This window comes from Rana temporaria, chromosome 2 (assembly GCF_905171775.1).
Source record: "Rana temporaria chromosome 2, aRanTem1.1, whole genome shotgun sequence".
NCBI classification, from domain to species: domain Eukaryota; kingdom Metazoa; phylum Chordata; class Amphibia; order Anura; family Ranidae; genus Rana; species Rana temporaria.
Genome location: NC_053490.1, coordinates 213,134,410 through 213,152,919, shown reverse-complemented (window position 1 = coordinate 213,152,919; position 18,510 = coordinate 213,134,410). Strand labels below are relative to the sequence as shown.

The following is an 18,510-nucleotide window of genomic DNA, read 5'->3' as shown; positions in this document are numbered from 1 at the left end:
ACAAAAAGCCCCCCCGTTAACATCAGCACTGTCCCAATCACACAGATCTCCAAAAGTAGTTCCTGCACTAATTTGCTGACTTTGGGAGCAACTTCAATAGACATCTGTGCATGAACCAACACAGGTGTCTTTCAAGTCGCCCCCAAAGTTGGACTAAAATGCGGCTTTGAAATCATGCAATTTCAAATGAACAGGCACAATTTAAAAGCCGCGTTCAGTGTGAACGAGGAATAAAACCTGGACACCGATTGGTTTCTATGCAGAGCTGCATCAGACTTTGCACGCTCCAGTTTTAGAAAATAACGCCTTCGGTGTCCAAAGTTATATTACATGTTGCACTAGCATAAAACGGAGCCTTATGCCGCGTACACACGATCATTTTTCGGCATAAAAGAAAACGTTGTTTTTCACCATGTCTAAAAAACAACGTTTTCCCAACTTCATCATTAAAACGACGTTGCCCACACACCATCGTTTTTAAAAAATGATCTAGCAAAGCGCGGTGACGTACAACGGCACAATAAAGGGGAAGTTCCATGCGGATGATGCCACCCTTGGGGCTGCTTTAGCTGATTCCGTGTTAGTAAAAGACGATTCGCGCTTTTTTGTCTGTTACAGCATGATGAATGTGCTTACTCCATTATCAACGGTAGTTTTACCAGAACGAGCGCTCCCGTCTCATAACTTGCTTCTGAGCATGTGTGGGTTTTTTTCGTCGTTTTAGCCCACACACACGATCATTTTTTACAACCCGAAAAACGTTAAAAAATGCAGCATGTTCGAAAAAAAAAAAATTTTAGTTTTTCAGAACCTGAAACATTATGTGAAGCCCACACACACCATCATTTTAAATTACGTTTTTGAAAAACGTTTTTTTTTTCATGCTGAAAAATGATCGTGTGTACGCGGCATAAGTCTGGACAAGACTGTGTGTGAGTGTGTGTAGATTTATTTATACAATATGCAGCCATTCATGACAAAAATGTGACTTGCAAATCATGTGAACACATTGAAACCAATAGGAAGTCACCTTTCAGACCCTGTCACTACTTGCCATCTTTGGCATGGACAAGAACCATAGTTGTTACTGGTCCCTCTGGTGATTAAAACTTTACTGCTTTGGCATAGCGACAGGTGGCACTAGAATCACTCCAATCTGACACGTCCATGTCTGACAGGTCCTTGTCTCTCTCCCCTGCAATCTTTCAATACACTAGCATCTGCGACTCCCAACGCAACCTTGCAATTTAAAGTGGAAGTAAACCCAACAATTTAAAGTTTTTCTAAAATATTTACATTGAAGAGGCAGGCTGTGAATAATCACTGTCACAGTTGCTTGTACTCCCAACTGATCTATCAAGCCATAAAATAGCTGGTGTCATAACTGATCACATGTGCAGCACCATAGAATTGGATCACATGGGTGTTCACACCTATGCAATCTGATTCCTGCCCAAATTGACAGTTAGTACTGTGATATGTGAACTGAAATGGGGGCGTATTGACACTCCCAGCTGTTTGCATAGGGCAGTGTGAACTGCCTGAAAGTTGTATGCGATGAGGGAACCTGCACTGGATTTGCAGGGTTTCCCGCATCGCGAACCAAGCTTGAAGGTCCCTTTCACATGGGCTTGTGCGTTTGACAGACTCCGCTTTGCTCAGTGGGGGATTGCTCTGCTGATTCCAGCTGAGCAGGCAGATGACAGGTCCGTCTCCGCTTCACTATGCATAGACAGACCTGTCACAGTCCCGCTCTCCTCTATGTGGATTGTGGACATCGGATGAAAACGGACCGCCTGTCTGTTTTCATCCGATCCGTCAGACGGATGGAAAAATAGGACCTCCATCCGTCAGGATTTGGTGGATCGGATCGTATAACAGTGGGTGTCAGCGGATATGCAACCGCTGACATCCGCTGCGCCATAGAGGTGCATGGAGCGTCCAATCAGGTCTGTCTGAAAAACAGACAGGCGGACCTGATCGGAAAGCCTGTGTGAAAGGGCACCAAGGTCAGGCTGGTGCTGTAGCAGGCACAGGCGATCAATATTAGACACTCAGGGATCTGACACACCTGAAAGTGTCCAATTTAGATGATCCTAAGGGTGGTGGTAAATCGGCCCAACATAAGAGACTGAACCACCAGAGGGGCCAGGAGTGGGCATGCTGATCTCAGCGACCACACAGAAGCGCTGACCAGGGAACTGAAATCTTGTGAGAGGCGACTGTCTTATGAAAATACTGGTTTAGTGTTGTATGCCCTTGCTTGAGACAAGGAAAAGTGATCGTTGTTAGTGCAAAAAAAATAGATTTTCTGTGAAGCACAAGAGACCACACCGACTCCTACGTCATCACAGCTCATAAGTCTTGGGGGCTGGGGTGTCCAGGATAGACACTGCACAACCATTGTAAATAATGGCACCCACCACCCTGTGCTCAGGATAGTCGTTGTAGAGACCTTCACCAACCCACCACCCTGTGCTCAGGATAGACCTTTACCAACCCATCTCCCTGTGCTCAGGATAGACCTTTACCAACCCATCTCCCTGTGCTCAGGATAGACCTTTACCAACCCATCTCCCTGTGCTCAGGATAGTCATTGTAGAGACCTTCACCAATAGGGGGCACCCACCACCCTGTGCTCAGGATAGTCATTACAGAGACCTTCACCAATAGGGGACACCCAGTGCTCAGGATAGTCATTACAGAGACCTTCACCAATAGGGGGCACCCATCAGCCTGTGCTCAGGATAGTCATTAGAGACCTTCATCAATAGGGGGCAACCATAAGCCTGTGCTCAGGATAGTCATTACAAAGACCTTTATCAATAGGTGGCACCCATCATCCAGTGCCAGGGATAGTCATGGCAGAGATCACTGTAAATAGGGGGCACCCATCATCCAGTGCCCGGGATAGTCATGGCAGAGATCACTGTAAATAGGGGGCACCCATCATCCAGTGCCCGGGATAGTCATGGCAGAGATCCCTTCAAATAGGGGGCACCCATCATCCAGTGCCAGGGATAGTCATGGCAGAGATCACTGTAAATAGGGGGCACCCATCATCCAGTGCCAAGGCAGAGAACACTGTAAATAAGGGGCACCCATCATCCAGTGCCAAGGATAGCCATGGTAGAGATCACAGTAAATAGGGGGCACCCATCATCCAGTGCCAAGGATATAGTCATGGCAGCGATCACTGTAAATAGGGGGCACCCAACATCCAATGCCAAGGATAGTCATGGCGGAGATCACTGTAATGAATGGCACCCATCATCCTGTGTGGAGGATAGTCATAACAGGGATCACCTTAGTAAATAAATAGGCACCCATCACCCAGTGCGGAGGACAGTCATGGCAGACATCACCGTAAATAGGGGGCAGCTTAGTAAATCATCCGAAGACATTAGACTTGGGTCTGTGCCTGATGGGGCTCTTTAGGGATCGGTCATCCTCATCCTCGGGGTCCCTGGGGGACAGGTTGCTATGGATGATCTGAGTCCTGAACCTGATCCTGTTGAGTCGGGGTCTCCCCCTGCTCCCCCCAGAACCCTTCCTGGTGATATCAGCTCGGTGGCGCCCCCCTCCGTCCTGCTCATCCTCGGGGAGCTGGCCCAGCCTGTGTACAATGAGTTGGGTCGGTAAGACCTTAGAGAGCCGCCACCTCCCTGAGCCCGAGCTGGCCCCATCCTCCTCCTCGTCCTCCTCAGGGCCCGGTACTGCCCCGGTCAGAGCCTGTACATCCCGGGCGGTGTCAGGACTCAGGTACTGCCAGGCTTTCCTCCCGCTATAGTCCCGGACATCCACGTCGGCATCGTACGCCCCGACCAGCAGCTTGATGACGTCCAGGTGCCCGTGCATGGCGGCCAGGTGGAGCGGGGTGTACCCTCCGGAGGCCCGGCCGTTGATGTTGACCGGTAGGCGGTGCTGTCGGGCGTGTGTGAGCAGAGCGGCCAGGAGCTCGTGCTGTCCGTGCTTGGCGGCCCAGTGCAGGCATGAGAAGCCGGTGATGAAATCTCTCCGGGTAATGAGGCCGGGCTCCGCCATCAGCAACTCCCGGAGACCATCCCAGCGGGCCCGGCATGAGCTCAGCATCCAGGCGTGTTCTAAGGGTTCCAGAGACACCGAGCCGCCGCCGCTTTCCTCCTCCTCATTACCGGACACCGATGATGAGCTGTGCACCGAGGAACTGTCTGAGTCCCGGAGAGCCGCCCGGAGGAGGACACCCCCTGCACCCCGCCTCAGCTGGGGGGACACCGGCTCCCGGGAGGGACCTCTACGGCTGTTCCGGGACGTCCTACCGCTAAGATCTGTCTTCTTCGGGATCTTCTCCCCGTCTTCTTCCGTTACTGAGATCCGGGGGGGATCGGACTGGGGGGACTCCTCTCCGGGACTGGAATCGGGAGACACCCCCTCATCTTCTCCGGTGCTGGCCTCCGCTTTGATCGACTCTCCGGTACCAGCAGAGATCTCCTCTCCGGTACCGGGCTCAGCAGGGATCTCCTTTCCGATACCGGGCTCAGCAGGGATCTCCTCTCCAGTACCGGGCTCCGCTTTGATCTCCTCTCCGGTACCGGGCTCCGCTTTGATCTCCTCTCCGGTACCGGGCTCCGCTTTGATCTCCTCTCCGGTGCCCGGTTCTGCTCCTTCCCCGGTGGCAGGCTGTGTCTCTCCCTGCTCCGCCGCACTCCGGTACCTCTTCCTCAGACACACGTACTTCACCCCGTCCTCCGCCCGCACACTGGCCACCTCATTCACGATGTCTTTGAAGAGCTGGCGGGCGGCATTGCGGGCCTCACCGGGGGGCGGCTCGGTCAGCACGGGCCGGAAATGCTCCACCAGCTGCTGGTTCGGTATCCGGCCCCCCTTCCCGAGTAAGAAGCCGATCACCGTGTCTCGGCTCAGCTCGCTCATGACTGATGTTTGGCGTTACAGGTGGCGGGGAATCACATCGGTGCGGCTCCGCCCTCCCCCGGGAGGCTCGGCGGGGGCGGAGACGTCTGGGTTGTCATTAGTAACTGGGCCACTGTCGCCTAGCAACCGCCGCCGCTCTCCAGCTGTCTGTCCCTAGCCTGGTACCCAGAGGACTGTACCACCTCAGAGACGCTCGGAGAAAAGGGGGGGTGTGACAGTTGTAGGAGCCGCCTCCTGAGCCGTAAGTGGTGCGGCCAATCAGAGCGCACCCCTGTGTCCGCTGTGGGTCGCTCCGTCTGAGATGTGTTGTTTATGCGGCCAAATCCCGTCTTTGTGACTGAGCGCAGTACAGAGGTGTACGGAGAGGGGATAGGAGGGTCACAGCTGAGTGTATGAGGGGTGTAAGTTCTCAACATTATCACAGAATTCAATTGCATGTCCCACTTTCTCTTATTATTCCCCTAAGTCTGCCTGCTGCGTGGTTACAGAAAGCAAAGTGACCCCTAAGGAACCACCTCTAACAGGAATGTGCCGCTGCTTAACCTAAGGGCCCTCCAGCTGTGGTGGAACTACAAGTCCCATCATGCCTCTGCTTGTGTAGCTGTTCAGCCTTGCAACGCTTCATGGGACTTGATGGAAAAAATATGCAGGCTGGGCTCCAGGATCAGAGAGACCGAGGGAGAGAACAAAGGTACAGAGCTAACATTAGAGCCAGCACTGTACATGGCGGAGGATTCATGAGGGATCACTGTCTTTCTCAGCAGATAAAAGCAGGGAGAGGGGGAGAGAGCAGGGAGAGGGGGAGAGACCAGCTTTCAGCTGCTGGAAGAAGAGTTCTGCAATTGTTGTCCATCACTAATCCCCCTCCCTGTGTGCGCAGGACCCCCTACAAGAGGACCGGTGCCCCCCCCCCATCATCAGCAGCCCTGCACATTACACAGAGATATCCCCTTTCATTAACCCTTGATGTTAACCCCTTCCCAACCAGCGTCACTAACACAGTATTATCACTGATCACTGTATTAGTGTCACTAGTGACGTCAGTGTCAGTTAGTAACCCTCAAATGGTCTGTTAGTGCCAGATTACCTGCCACCCTATCACAATCACACTATAAGTCGCTAATCACCGCCATTACAGTATAGCATCTATGACTGCATACATTATTCCAGGGGGTAGATTCAGATAGATTAGCGGATCTTTAGATCCGCGTAATCTATCTGATTTACGATCCGCCGGCGCAAGTTTGAGAGGCTAGTGCTGTATTCAGAAAGCACTTACCTCAAAACTTGCGGCGGAGTATCGTAAATCCCCCCGCGGAATTCAAATTCCGCGGCTAGGGGGAGTGTAGTATTTAAATCAGGCGCAGGCCCGCGCCGATTTAACTGCGCATGCGCCGTCCGCAAATTTTCCCGGCGTGAATTGCTCCCAATGACGTCGCTAGGACGTCATTGGTTTCGGCGTGAGGGTAACTTGCGTCCAGCACTTTTCTGAATCGACTTACGCAAACGACGTAAGAATTCAAAACTCGGCGCGGGAACGACGGCCATACTTAACATAGGATACCCCTCACATAGCCAAACACAAGCGACGTAAAAAAAAAAGCGACGGGCGGGCGTTCGTTTCTGAATCGGCATTTGCATATTCGTCGCGTAAAAAACCGAAGCGCCACCTAGCGGCCGGCGGGGAATTGCAGCCTAAGATCCGACGGTGTAAGTCACTTACACCTGTCGGATCTAAGGGAGATCTATGCGGAACCTGATTATATGAATCAGCCGCATAGATCCGACCGTCGGATCTCAGAGATACAACGGCGTATCAGGAGATACGCCGTCGTATCTCTATCTAAATCTCCCCCACGGGGTCTCCGAACTTTTCAAACCAAGGGCCAGTTTATTGTCCTTCAGACCTTAGGAGGGCCGGATTGTGTCCAATGGGGGTAAAACATTTCCCTGGGTCCAGCATTGGTGAGTGTAAATATGGCCTCAGAGTTTGCAGTCAGTAGGATAAGGAGTAGTGCCCCTATTAGTAGGAGTAATTGTATCCCATCATTGGTATCAGTGAAAGAAATTGTGCCCCCTTGTTGGCATCAGTGGGAAGAATAGTGCCTCATATCAGTGGGAGGAATAAAGCCCCAAGGGCCGGATAAAGGCTAGCAAAGGGCCACATCTGGCCCTCGGGCCGCAGTTTGGAGACCCCTGATATACGCTATAGTTTGTAGATGCTCTAACCTTCCCACAAGCCAACTAATTTACCCTTATTGGGACTTTTTTTTTTTTTTTACCAAATACATGTAGCAGAATATATTTTAGCCTAAATGTATGAAGAAATTTGATTACATTTTTTTTTATATTCAAAATTAGTTTTATGACAGAAAGTAGAAAATATATGTTTCAAATTTTCGATCTTTTTTCATTTATATGATTAAAAACCCAGTAATGATCAAATACCACCAACATAAAGCTCCATTTGTGTGAAAAAAATGAATATAAATTTCATTTGGGTACAGGGTTTGCATGACCACGCAATTGGCAATTAACCGCTTCCCGACCGCCGCACTTGGATATACGTCGGCAGAATAGCACGGGCAGGCAAATGGGCGTACCTGTACGTCCCTTTGAATTTGGTGCCTAGCGGGCACCACTGACAGCACGCGCACTCGCTGTGTGCCTCGGGAGTGTGCCCACAGGTCCCACAAACTCAATGTTTGCCAGCGGCCCGTGATTGCGGTGAGGAGAGGCAGAATGGGGAAATGCTTTGTGTAAACAAGGCATTTCCCTCTTCTGCCTAGTGACATGATGGGGATCTACTGCTCCCTGACATCGGGAGCAGTGATGTCAGTGGTAGCCCACCCCCCCCCCACAGTTAGAATCACCTCCTAGGACCCCTTGATCGCCCCCTAGTGTTTAACCCCTTCCCCGCCAGTGTCATTTACACAGTAATCAATGGATTTTTATAGCACTGAACGCTGTATAAATGACAATGGTCACAAAATAGTGTCAAAAGTGTCCGATGTGTCCGCCATAATGTCACAGTCCCGATAAAAATCGCAGATTGCTGCCATTACTAGTAAAAAAAAAAAATATTAATAAAAATGCCATAAATCTAACCCCTATTTTGTAGACGCTATAACGTTTGCGCAAACCGATCAATATACATTTTTTTGGTTTTTTTTTTTAACCAAAAATAAGTAGAAGAATACATATCGGCCTAAACTGAGGACATTTTTTTTCTATATATATTTTTGGGGATATTTATTACAGCAAAATGTAAAAAATCTTGCTTTTTTTTTCAAAATTGTCGCTCCATTTTTGTTTATAGTGCAACAAATAAAAACCGCAGAGGTGATCAAATACCACCAAAATAAAGCTCTATTTGTTGGAAAAAAAGGACGTCAAGTTTGTTTGGGTATAACGTCGCACAACCGCGCAATTGTCAGCTAAAGCGACACAGTGCCGAATGGCAAAAAATGCTCATAACATTGTAGAGAGATATTTTACTTTCCCGTCTTTTCTTATCTTTCTGCCTGACAGGAAATAAAATGTACACGCTTTAGTTCCCAGAGGCGGTAGTGACCGATGTAATTAATGTGGGAACAACTACAGGTGTTTTGTTATCAGAAAATAATGTTTAAGCTGACTAACAGAATTAAAGAGAAAAGCACCTGATATGAAATCAACTAAGAAAATAAAGCTTCGCAAATTATAAGGACTTACCCGTTCTTCACATTGCACAAGGGGACTTTAAAATTCTATTGTACAGTATACATATATGCAAGTTTGATACATAATCAGACACAGCCAGCTTGCACAAAGAAGCAATGCCTTTGGTATTTGTATAGGATTATCCACTTCCTGACTGCTCGATAGCAGATAAACTGCTACAGGGTGGCTGTTCTGTGCAGAATCGTGTGTATGTGTATATATATATATATATATACACACACACGTGATCCTGCACCTTCGCCTAGGGTGCACGCGCCAATTCTGTTGTGATTACTCACAGCAGAAGCTGACTTGCGGGTGCTGGATAATGGTCAGTTATCCTGCTCTGTGCCATCCCAGCCTGCCCTGTACCACCCCAGCCTGCCCTGTATCACCCAGCCTGCCCTGTACCACCTCAGCCTGCCCTGTACCATCCCAGCCTGCCCTGTACCACCCCAAACAGCCCTGTACCACCCCAGCCTGCCCTGTACCACCCAGCCTGCCCTGTGCCACCCCAGCCTGCCCTGTACCACCCCAAACTTTCCCATGCCACCCCAACTTGCCCTGTGCCACCCCAATCTGCCCTATGCCACCATAACTTGCCCTGTACCACCCCAACCTTTCCCATGCCATCCCAACTTGCCCTATGCCACCCTAACTTGCACTATACCACCCCAACCTGCCTGTACCACCCTAACTTGCCCTATACCACCCCAAGCTGCCCTTTGCAACCCTAACTTGCCCTATACCACCCCAAACTACACTATATCACCCCAACATGCCCTATACCACCTTAACCTGTCCTATACCACCCCACTACAGCAACCTGCCACTATACCACTCTATACTACCCTAACCTGCCACTATACTGCCCTATACTATCATTTACAGGGGCTGGTTTGGGGTGCAAACCAATCAGTATATGCTTAATATACAACACCTTGTTCCGAGGTAAGTATTTCATAATGAGCTAATATGCGGTGCATATTAGCTCATTATGACTTTTCCCTTACAGGAGGAAAAAAAAACATTTTTTCATGTGGGTTTACAACCGCTTTAAGGTAACTCAATATGCCGATCCCAATAACAAATCAGCGGCTCCTGCGGGGGGTAGCGCTACATGTATATAAACTTCACCACTTATCTATCAAAAAGTGTTTCCCAGAGCTAAACCTTTCATCCAATTTCTAAATTAATACATTTGTAAATTCCAAAAGCCAATATAAAGGAATAGAAGTGTTAAAAAAGCACCTGTGGGTTTAGCCAATCATTTTTGTACAATTCTCCTTTACTTGGGGCGGGGCGGAAGGGGTTGTGTCTTATGCCTACATGCCTTGGCTAATAGGTGTCCCTTATTCCCACCTCAGAAAGTTTGGAGGTATAACTGCAGGCACTCAGGGGTGCTGGAAGGTGGGGACCAGCGGTCCTCCTGTAGGGGGCCCAGCACACAGAGGGGTCCGGACAGCTGGAGGATCAGTGGAGCAAAGAATGAAGGATGTCAGAACGATGCCATGTGTGTCTCTCCCTCCAGCAACTGAAAGATGGTTTCTCCTGATCTCCCTCCCACAGGCTTTTAGCTGCTGGGTGAGAGGCACACATGGCCGGATTTAGGAGGAGAAGTGGCAGAGAGAAAAAAGCTAGGAGCAGTTGTGATGTGCTGTGCTCTTGCCTCCTGTCAGAAGAGCTGTGCTCTGTATACAGCACAGGACCGCTCTTACTGTAGATCACACTGTACACACACTGCCCCCTATCCACATTTCCTGCTGCCGGTAGGTGAGCAGCCCTTGGAGGGGCGGTGTGTGTACAGTGTGATCTACAGTAAGAGCGATCCTGTGCTGTAGACCAGCGCTCTTCTGACAGGAGACGAGAGCACAGCACAGCGCACCTCACCTGGCTTTGTAGTGCTTCCCCCTCTAAGTTGAGGGAGGGAGATAGGAAGGGGGATTCAGGTGGGATTTAAACTGGGGGGTGGGATATGGGGGGGCAAAGATTTGTGCTAGGATACAAAGTTTGAGAAGAAAGAGAGGATGTGTGCTAGATCGCGTGATTTTTTGGGGTGAGAGAGATTTGTGCTAGGAGGGGGGATTCAGGTGGGATTTGAGCTGAGGGGTAGGATTGGGGGTGGCAAAGATTTGCGCTGGGAGGGGGGATTGGAACTGGGAGTTGGTAGAATATGTGCATTATTCTTTGGGGAGAATTTTGGCTTGCATACAGAGTTTGTTTTATTTATGTATGACAGAATGTTTGTGCCCACTAATAATGATTTTCATGTCATTTTAGTGAAAATATAATTTTGGTAGTTTCATGGGGGGGCCATCGGGTAGGCTGTACGGGGCCCCCGTGATTTCTAAAAAAAACGGCCCTGCATGGACTAATGGACTATATGCATGCAAATAGGATCCTCTGAGATGGAGATCCTTATCCCACCACAAAATAGGAGATGTGTTTATTGACCATTCAAGGTACTGTTTTTTCAAGACAACTGCATGTTAAGGCGTTGCATGCTTTCAGAGTTTTATGCATATTTAAATAGCTCTGGTTTTCTTTCCATTTAAACTTTTTTGTCTTAGACCGCGTACACACGGTCGGTCAAAACTGATGGAAACAGACTGAAGGACCTTTTCATCAGTCCAAACCGACCGTGTGTGGGCCCCATCGGTCCGTTATCCTTCGGTCCAAAAATTTAGAACTTGCTTTAAAATTCAACCAATGGACGCCTAACCGATAGGTCAAAACCAATGGTTAGTACGCAAAAGCATCGGTTAAAAACCCGCGCATGCTCAGAATCAAGTCGACACATGCTTGGAAGCATTGAACTTCATTTTTCTCTGCACGTCGTTGTGTTTTACGTCACCACATTGGACTCGATCGTTTTTTAACTGATGGTGTGTAGGCACATCAGACCATCAGTCAGCTTCATCGGTTAACTGATGAGAACGGTCTCATCGGATGGACTGATCGTGTGTACAGGGCTTTACTGTCCCTAGAACGTACATAGATATGATAAAGGCTGTTATTTCCTATGTGTGTCTTTATTATTCTAGAATTATGTCCCAATGACATCTAGCTGCCATTATCTTCACATTTGCCTTTTGTATGTTCCTTGCTTGTGCCTGTTTTCTCACGTGTGTTCACATTGTTCGCATATTTGAAGTGGCATTATTCCACTAAACAAGATCACCTTTATTTAGCAGTTGGCACCTCCTCAATGTCTCGCCACGTGGCCTGAAATCCTTTGATCTGAAACATGCTGCAGGTATTCATATTACTAAGGCCTATTATTACCATTTTTCTGAATGTAATCATTTTCTAAATAAACTAGAACACATACTATGTAAATGAGGCTAGTTCAAATATAGTAGTGTAGTTTATGTATGCAGTGACACTCCCTGCCTTATTACCCATCAATTCCTGCAAGGGCAGTGCTTGGATACTTGGAATTTTAAATATAATTGCAGATTATTTAATTTAACTTTAAACAGTTAAGGAAAAGCTAGCCCAAGCAATCTAATTCCATTACAGAAGGATGCAGCTGCTGTGTAATGGACCATATTACATACAATAAGTAATGCTGTGTTGGAATTAGAGAGAACTGGGCAGAGTGCCTCTTCTCCGTTCAGCAAAAGCCTTGTAATTTTTATCAATGACTACATGATTTACATGACCTTCTCTGGCTATTGTGGTAATCGTGATTTCATCCATCCACCTCACCATCTCAACCATTTAGAGCAGGGTTCTCCAAAACTACGGCCTTTGCTTGCCTTCAGCCGACCCTTGAGGAACTTTCTAAACAAAGGGCCAGTTTAAATCGAAGTTCCACCCAAAAATGGAAACATCAGCTGCAGGTCCGACATTGTTGGACTCCAGGACAGGTAGGTGTCCTATTTTTAAAAATGGGGAGAAAAATTTATGGACAGCCGCACTCCAGAAAAACTTTTTCGGTTGCCTTTATTGGTAAAAAGGATAAAAAGCACTACAAATCACAGCAGACAGTGGGATGTACAGCTAATCCTATTATTAAAAGCCAGCAGCTGTACAAAGCTAATGTACAGTATGCCTAATACCTAAGTTGAATAAAGACCTTACAGACGTAGCCAACTACCGCCCCATGTCCCCGATCAATAATGAGCTAAAACGCCTGACCAAAATATACCCAAACCGATTCAACAACTTTCTATCACAGTATATTCACATTGATCGGGTTGGGTTTATGCCAGGGAGACAGGCTACAGATCAGATTAAACGAGCGGTAGATCTGAGCCCCATCTTGCGATCTAACTGGGATGGGGTGGCTGATAGACGGGGCATGCTCTTGTCATTGGACCTTCACAAGGCCTTTGACTCTATATCCTGGCCTTTTCGGTTTCATATCCTAAGGAAATGGAACTGTGGACCGAAATTTCTTACTCTAATGAGGGCCTTATACTCAACTTCATCGGCTACCATTATTGGGTATGATCGTACATAAAACCCTTTGCACATCTGGAGAGGAACTAAGTAGGGTTGTCCTCTATCCCCGCTCCTCTTTGTAATTTCAATCGAGACATTAGTGATAGCTATTAAATCTGACCCCAATATTCATGGCATTGAAAGCGGTGGCAAGATGCATGAATGTGGCTTATTTACCGATGACATGCTGCTATTCATATCGGACCCTGCTACGACCTTACCCAAATTATTTGCCCTGCTATCTGACTTTGGAGCCATCTCTGGATTAAAGGTCAATCAGCTCAAATCGGAAGCTCTCAATATAAATATCACAGATGGGGTCTTAAATTCAATATGACAATCCTTCTGCTTTAAATGAAGTACACAAGAGCTACAGTATCTTGGGGTTAAACTGACCTCTGATATCGCTACACTATTTTGGGCAAACTACACTCCTTTATACGATGCTACAAAACGTGACCTGCAGACCTGGCAAAATCATGATCTTTCCTGGATGGGTAGAATAGCGGCCGTCAAGATGATGGCCCTCCCCCGCATACTTTATTATTTTAGATCTCTTCTGATACCAGTCCATTTTGTCTTCTTCCGGCAGTTACAATCCCTAATATATAAATGTATCTGGAATAAAGGTGGCTGCCGGGTGGCCTGTTCAACCCTATACAGGTCCAAATGGCGAGGGGGGTTGGGAGTCCCACATTTTTTGAGATACTCTAGGGCAGCACAACTGGTTCAATTTTATCAAATTTTTGCTGAAGGATACAGACCCGATTGGGTCCAATTAGAGGCGCAAGCCAGTCAGACCATTCCACTGGATCTTCTAATGTGACTTAGAGGAAGCCTTGTATTTATTATTTCCATTTATATGATTTTCTATACAAGGGTGATTTTTAATCTTACAGACTGAAAAATCTCTGTGTAGTGCTAATGAGGGAGATTGTTGAGTGAATGGTAAAAGTCTCATGAGATTTATTTCACAGAGGCATACTTTATTGGTAAGAATCTCCTAAATGTGCAGTTGTTGAGTGATTAGTCACCTGCTTCTATTTATTCCTGTGACAAAAATAGATTCATTGCTAATAGTTTCTGCTATGCAACAAAATTGCAGCTTTGTGCAATTATGGGAAATCAATCACTCAATTGTGTTACTGAAAATCTTGTGAGTCGCAGCCCACACTGAAAGCAATTTGATATAAAGATTAACCAAGTCTAATTTTAGCAGTGTGAGAAACAAAAAGTGCCCCTGTAGCCTTAGTAGAATGGTTTAAAAGAGAAGAAAAAAAAATGATACTCACCTAGGTGTATGCATATCAGTCTAATGCTGCATTTGTCCCCCGCTGGCTCTAAGACAGAGAACTGAGAAACCAAACACCGCTGATCTCTCAGCTCTCGGTCTTCAGGCTGCAGAGAGCTGGTGACTGTCAATCACATGCTCTCTGCTCTGCCCCTCCAACATTCTCTGGAGTGCTCTACTGTGGAGGGGTGGAAGCAGTTTACTGAGAGACTGAGCCAGCTGCCATGCCACCATATGGTCAGGACCATTTCAGAGCCTGGACCAGGCCTGTGACATCAGCCTATAACAAAAAATGAACATACCCATATATAGTTTCCTGGTGCCTCCATGGCAGCATACTTGTGATAGAGCTCCGCCTCGACTCCTCCTTCAGGACTAGTGAATAGAATAAATTAAAGGCATAGCCCCTCCCCCAACATTCTCCTTTCTTTCCTCATACCTTCTTGTGCTGGTGAAGAGTAGATGTATGTCCATACCTCTGCAGTCGGCAGCGTCCGCCGGGTTTAGCCTTTCCCAGGCGCAGTCCCTTTTCTTGGGCTGCTCTTAGCGCTAATAAGACTGGGAACCCCTCTGTGGATCTGTTGGGGTCTTTTCACAGAGTTTCCTCACAGGAACGCAGTCTGCTATCGCATCCATGATGAATGCAGTGGAGTCGCAAAAGGATCAGCTCACATCTTTCCAGGCTGGTGGTTTCCATTTTATTTTTAGGCATATATTGTTTTTTGTCTCTCCCCTCTCCCATCCCTTCCTTTAACTTGCCTGTTAGGTCTCCTTTAAAAAAAAAAAGAAGAGGTGTGCTTGTTGTTTTGTGATGCTCCCTTTAAGTCCGGTCAGTTTGATGGGGCAGGTGCCTTTTATCCTGACAGGCTTGCAGTTGTTGATTGTTCCCCCGAAATCAGCGGTGGGCTACAGTTTTTTTGTTTTGTTTTGTTTTGTATATCACTCGACATCACTGCGGCCATCTTGGATTCTGGAAGAGGGGCCAGATTTGCCCTTTTCTTCCAGAGTCACTTTGCAATGGTGGTTCATGGGATTATTAGCCCATCCACCTGAGCCTGGTTAAGTTCAGATTCAGGGTTAGCTGTCAGAGTCTCCTCAGCTGTGCCCTGCTAGGTTTCACTGATGCTGCTCTGTGGTAGGTACCTTTTTGTTTTTATTCTCAAAAAAATAAAAAATGGTGATAGAAAAAATAAATAAAAATAAATGTATGTTATTTAAAAAATAAAAAATAAAAGTGTAAAAAAACTCCATAGTTCCTTTTTTTCCCTTTCTTACTAAATGTCCGCAGCTGATCCTTCTGCCTAACTCCGCAATTAGTCATTTTTCTTGCAACAAAGATCCTCGCACCCCTATTAGGTATGTGACCAACTATATGTGAGTATTAAAAAAAAAAAAAAGTGCGCTCACTGGTCTAATGTGAGTTCCTTACACCGTGGCCCTGCCCACTCCAAGAGGTCCAGAAAATCTTCAAGACACCGTGAGGACGACAGATCAGACCGCAGGTCTCATTCTTCACGCCACCGGTCCCAGGTCCCATTCTTCACGTCATAGATCAGAGAGATCAAGATCCAGAGGACAAGATCCTTCCCCCTCTCCTAGGACCTATTCAAAGAAGAAATGCTGGACAGGTGGGGCCACACCACTACCAGACAGAGTGGTCTGTAAGGACTGTTTTATGGACTATGAGTCCAGCTGCGAGCTAGAAAATCAGCACGCTGTAGACCTGCTCAAGTGAACAATGAAGGTCTCCTTCTCTGAGCTTGTGACTTGGGTCCCCGCTCAACCACTTCAGCAGATGTCCCAGGTTCAGGATACAGAACCTAATCTCCCTGGTCCTGCAGCAGTCAGTACACCTCTGCCACTGTCAGGCTGACCAGCTAGAGATTCACCACCTGTAGGCTCTTCAGAGGAGTCAACCTTCTGGCTTCAGTCTCTCCTTGGTAAAGCTGTTCTTCCAGGCAGTCAAAACTGCAATCACCTGAAAAGACGCAGAAGAGCCTCCCCAAGAGTCTACAAGTTACTTCCCATCCTCAAAGGGAGGCAGGTTCTCTTCTTGTTGAGGCGACATTAGTCAGGTCATTCAGAACGAATGGTCAAAACTGATAGAAAACTTTCATGGGGCTGGTTCAATAAACTATACCCATTAACAGAATCCATGCCAGTGGTAGACGCATCGGTGGTGCGACTCGTAAAAAAAAAAAAAAAAGAGCGCGTTTTACCAATGGACCCTCTAGACAGGCGAACCAACCTGGAGCTGAAGAGGAGCTATTTAGCCGCGGGAGCAGCGTGTAAGCCAGCTATCGCCCTCACATCGGTATCAAATGCCATAAGATCTTGGACATATAATATTGAGACGGCTTTGCGTCAGGATGTCCCCAAGGAGGATATGATAAAAGCCTTGGAAGAGCTTAGATTGTCAGCAGACTTTGTCAGGGTGGCGGCCATTGACACGATCAGATGCTCTGCAAGATCCATGTTGCATTCAGTAATGGTGAAGAGGGTCTTCTGGCTGAAAGATTGGCTGGCTGACTTATTCTCCAAACAAAATTGGTGCAAAATCCCATTCAGTGGGAAAGCACTATTCAGAGACAAAACGGATAAAGCTATCTCCAGGCTGTCAGGAGGGAAGTCCGGTATGCTTCCCCAGGACAGAAGGATGCGAAGATTCAGAGGCAGGTCCTCTAGGTTCCGCCAGACAAATCCAATAGATTTTAGGCAGTCAAGACAGCCCAGAGACAACAAAGGACCTTGGAAAGGTACTCAGACATTCTTTTTGAACAGGAAGATGAAGGACCTTTCCGGCTCCACAGGAGCAGAAGCAGTCTTTTTGACGCCAGAGTAGCCCAGGCACTCCCGGTGGGAGCCAGGCTAAAGTTCTTCGTCCCAGTCTGGGCCACATGCTGTCAGGACCCCTGGGTTCTGTCAACAATTCAATGGGGGCACCTTTGGAATTTCTCTCATCTCCCACCTCGGGATTCTTTCAAAGGAACAGAGATTCCATCCTCTCCGCCAAAGGCTCAAGCTCTGTAAAACTTCCTAACGTCACTCCAGCTTCAGGGGGCGGCTGTTCTGGTTCCCTTGGCAAAGCGCTTCCCAGGCATCTACTCCACCCTATTTCTGGTCCCAAAGAGGACAGGTGGGTGGAGGCCTGTGACAGACCTTCAGAGGCTCAGCCGGTATATCTGCCCCAAATGCTTCAAAATGGAGTCCCTGCAGAGGATTATTCAGGCAGTCCAGCCATAAGATTGGATGATTTCTGCAGGATGCGTACCTACACGTTCTAATTCTACCTGCATTTCAAAAATGTCTGAGATTTGCAGTGGGATGGACCCACCTACAGTTTCAAGCCCTGCCTTTCGGTCTGTGCACCTCTCCCAGGGTGTTCACCAAGATACTAATATCCGCTTTGGTTCCCCTGCGGGAGAGGGGCTTGAGGATATTCCACTACTTGGACGACATCCTCCTCCTAGCAAGCAATCCGGATCAGTTGGTATGTCACAGGGAAATTCTTCTACAGTCCCTAAAGGAGCTAGGGTGGCTAATAAATTCCGAAAGGAGTCAACTAGCACCCACACAGCAGATAATCTACCTGGGTGCAATGTTCAACACTCAGGAGGGGACAGTGTCATTACCACCGCCAAAGGCAAGGATTGTCACCCAGAGAATGATCAAGGTCATCCGGAGCCCGTATCTGACAGCTTCACAATGCCTGAGCCTCATTTGCACAGTGTCTTCTTGTATACCCATGGTTCCTTGGGCCCATTGGCACTTGAGGTAGTTCCAGACAGGTTTCTTGGCGCAGTGGAAGAAACAACGACTATCCCAGACGATACTGCTGACGGGAGTAATGCACAGGAGTCTTCACTGGTGGACAGTTCCAGAAAACCTCTCCAAACCTCGTCACCTGGTTCCCCATCCTTGGATCACAATTATGTCCGATGCAAGCGGACAGGGCTGGGGAGCCCATTCCGGGGAAACCAGAATACAGGGTAGATGGTCATGTTCTACCCAGGGAGTGGTATCCAACATCTTGGAGATGAGGGCAGCCTTCTTAGCACTAACTTTGGCGTCCCAAATCAGAGGCCAGAGAATACTTCTACATCTAGACAACATGGCAGCTGTCGCTTATCTGCAGAAGCAAGGAGGCACTCGCAGCA

The 18,510-nt window shown here is 47.7% G+C and overlaps 1 protein-coding gene across 4 annotated transcripts; it reads right to left on the bottom strand.

Moving 5' to 3' along the window:
* Positions 1-1,017: 1,017 nt before the first annotated feature.
* SOWAHC (sosondowah ankyrin repeat domain family member C) lies at positions 1,018-5,098 on the bottom strand. 4 transcript variants are annotated; one of them, XM_040336387.1, is made up of 2 exons: positions 2,561-5,098; positions 1,018-2,525 (listed from the first exon to the last, which is right to left on the bottom strand). In XM_040336387.1, the coding sequence occupies exon 1, from the start codon at positions 4,909-4,911 to the stop codon at positions 3,391-3,393; it is 1,521 nt and encodes a 506-aa protein (XP_040192321.1). In that variant the 5' UTR covers positions 4,912-5,098; the 3' UTR covers positions 1,018-2,525; positions 2,561-3,390. The 4 variants fall into 4 exon arrangements, with proteins under 4 accessions (XP_040192321.1, XP_040192322.1, XP_040192323.1 ...); XM_040336388.1 differs by having other exon boundaries at positions 1,018-2,490; XM_040336389.1 differs by having other exon boundaries at positions 1,018-2,661; positions 2,710-5,098.
* Between the last annotated feature and the right edge of the window lie 13,412 nt (positions 5,099-18,510).

Coding starts and splice junctions, on each gene's coding strand:
- SOWAHC (XM_040336387.1), bottom strand. CDS start 4,911: ATGAGCGAGCTGAGCCGAGACACGGTGATCGGCTTCTTACTCGGGAAG.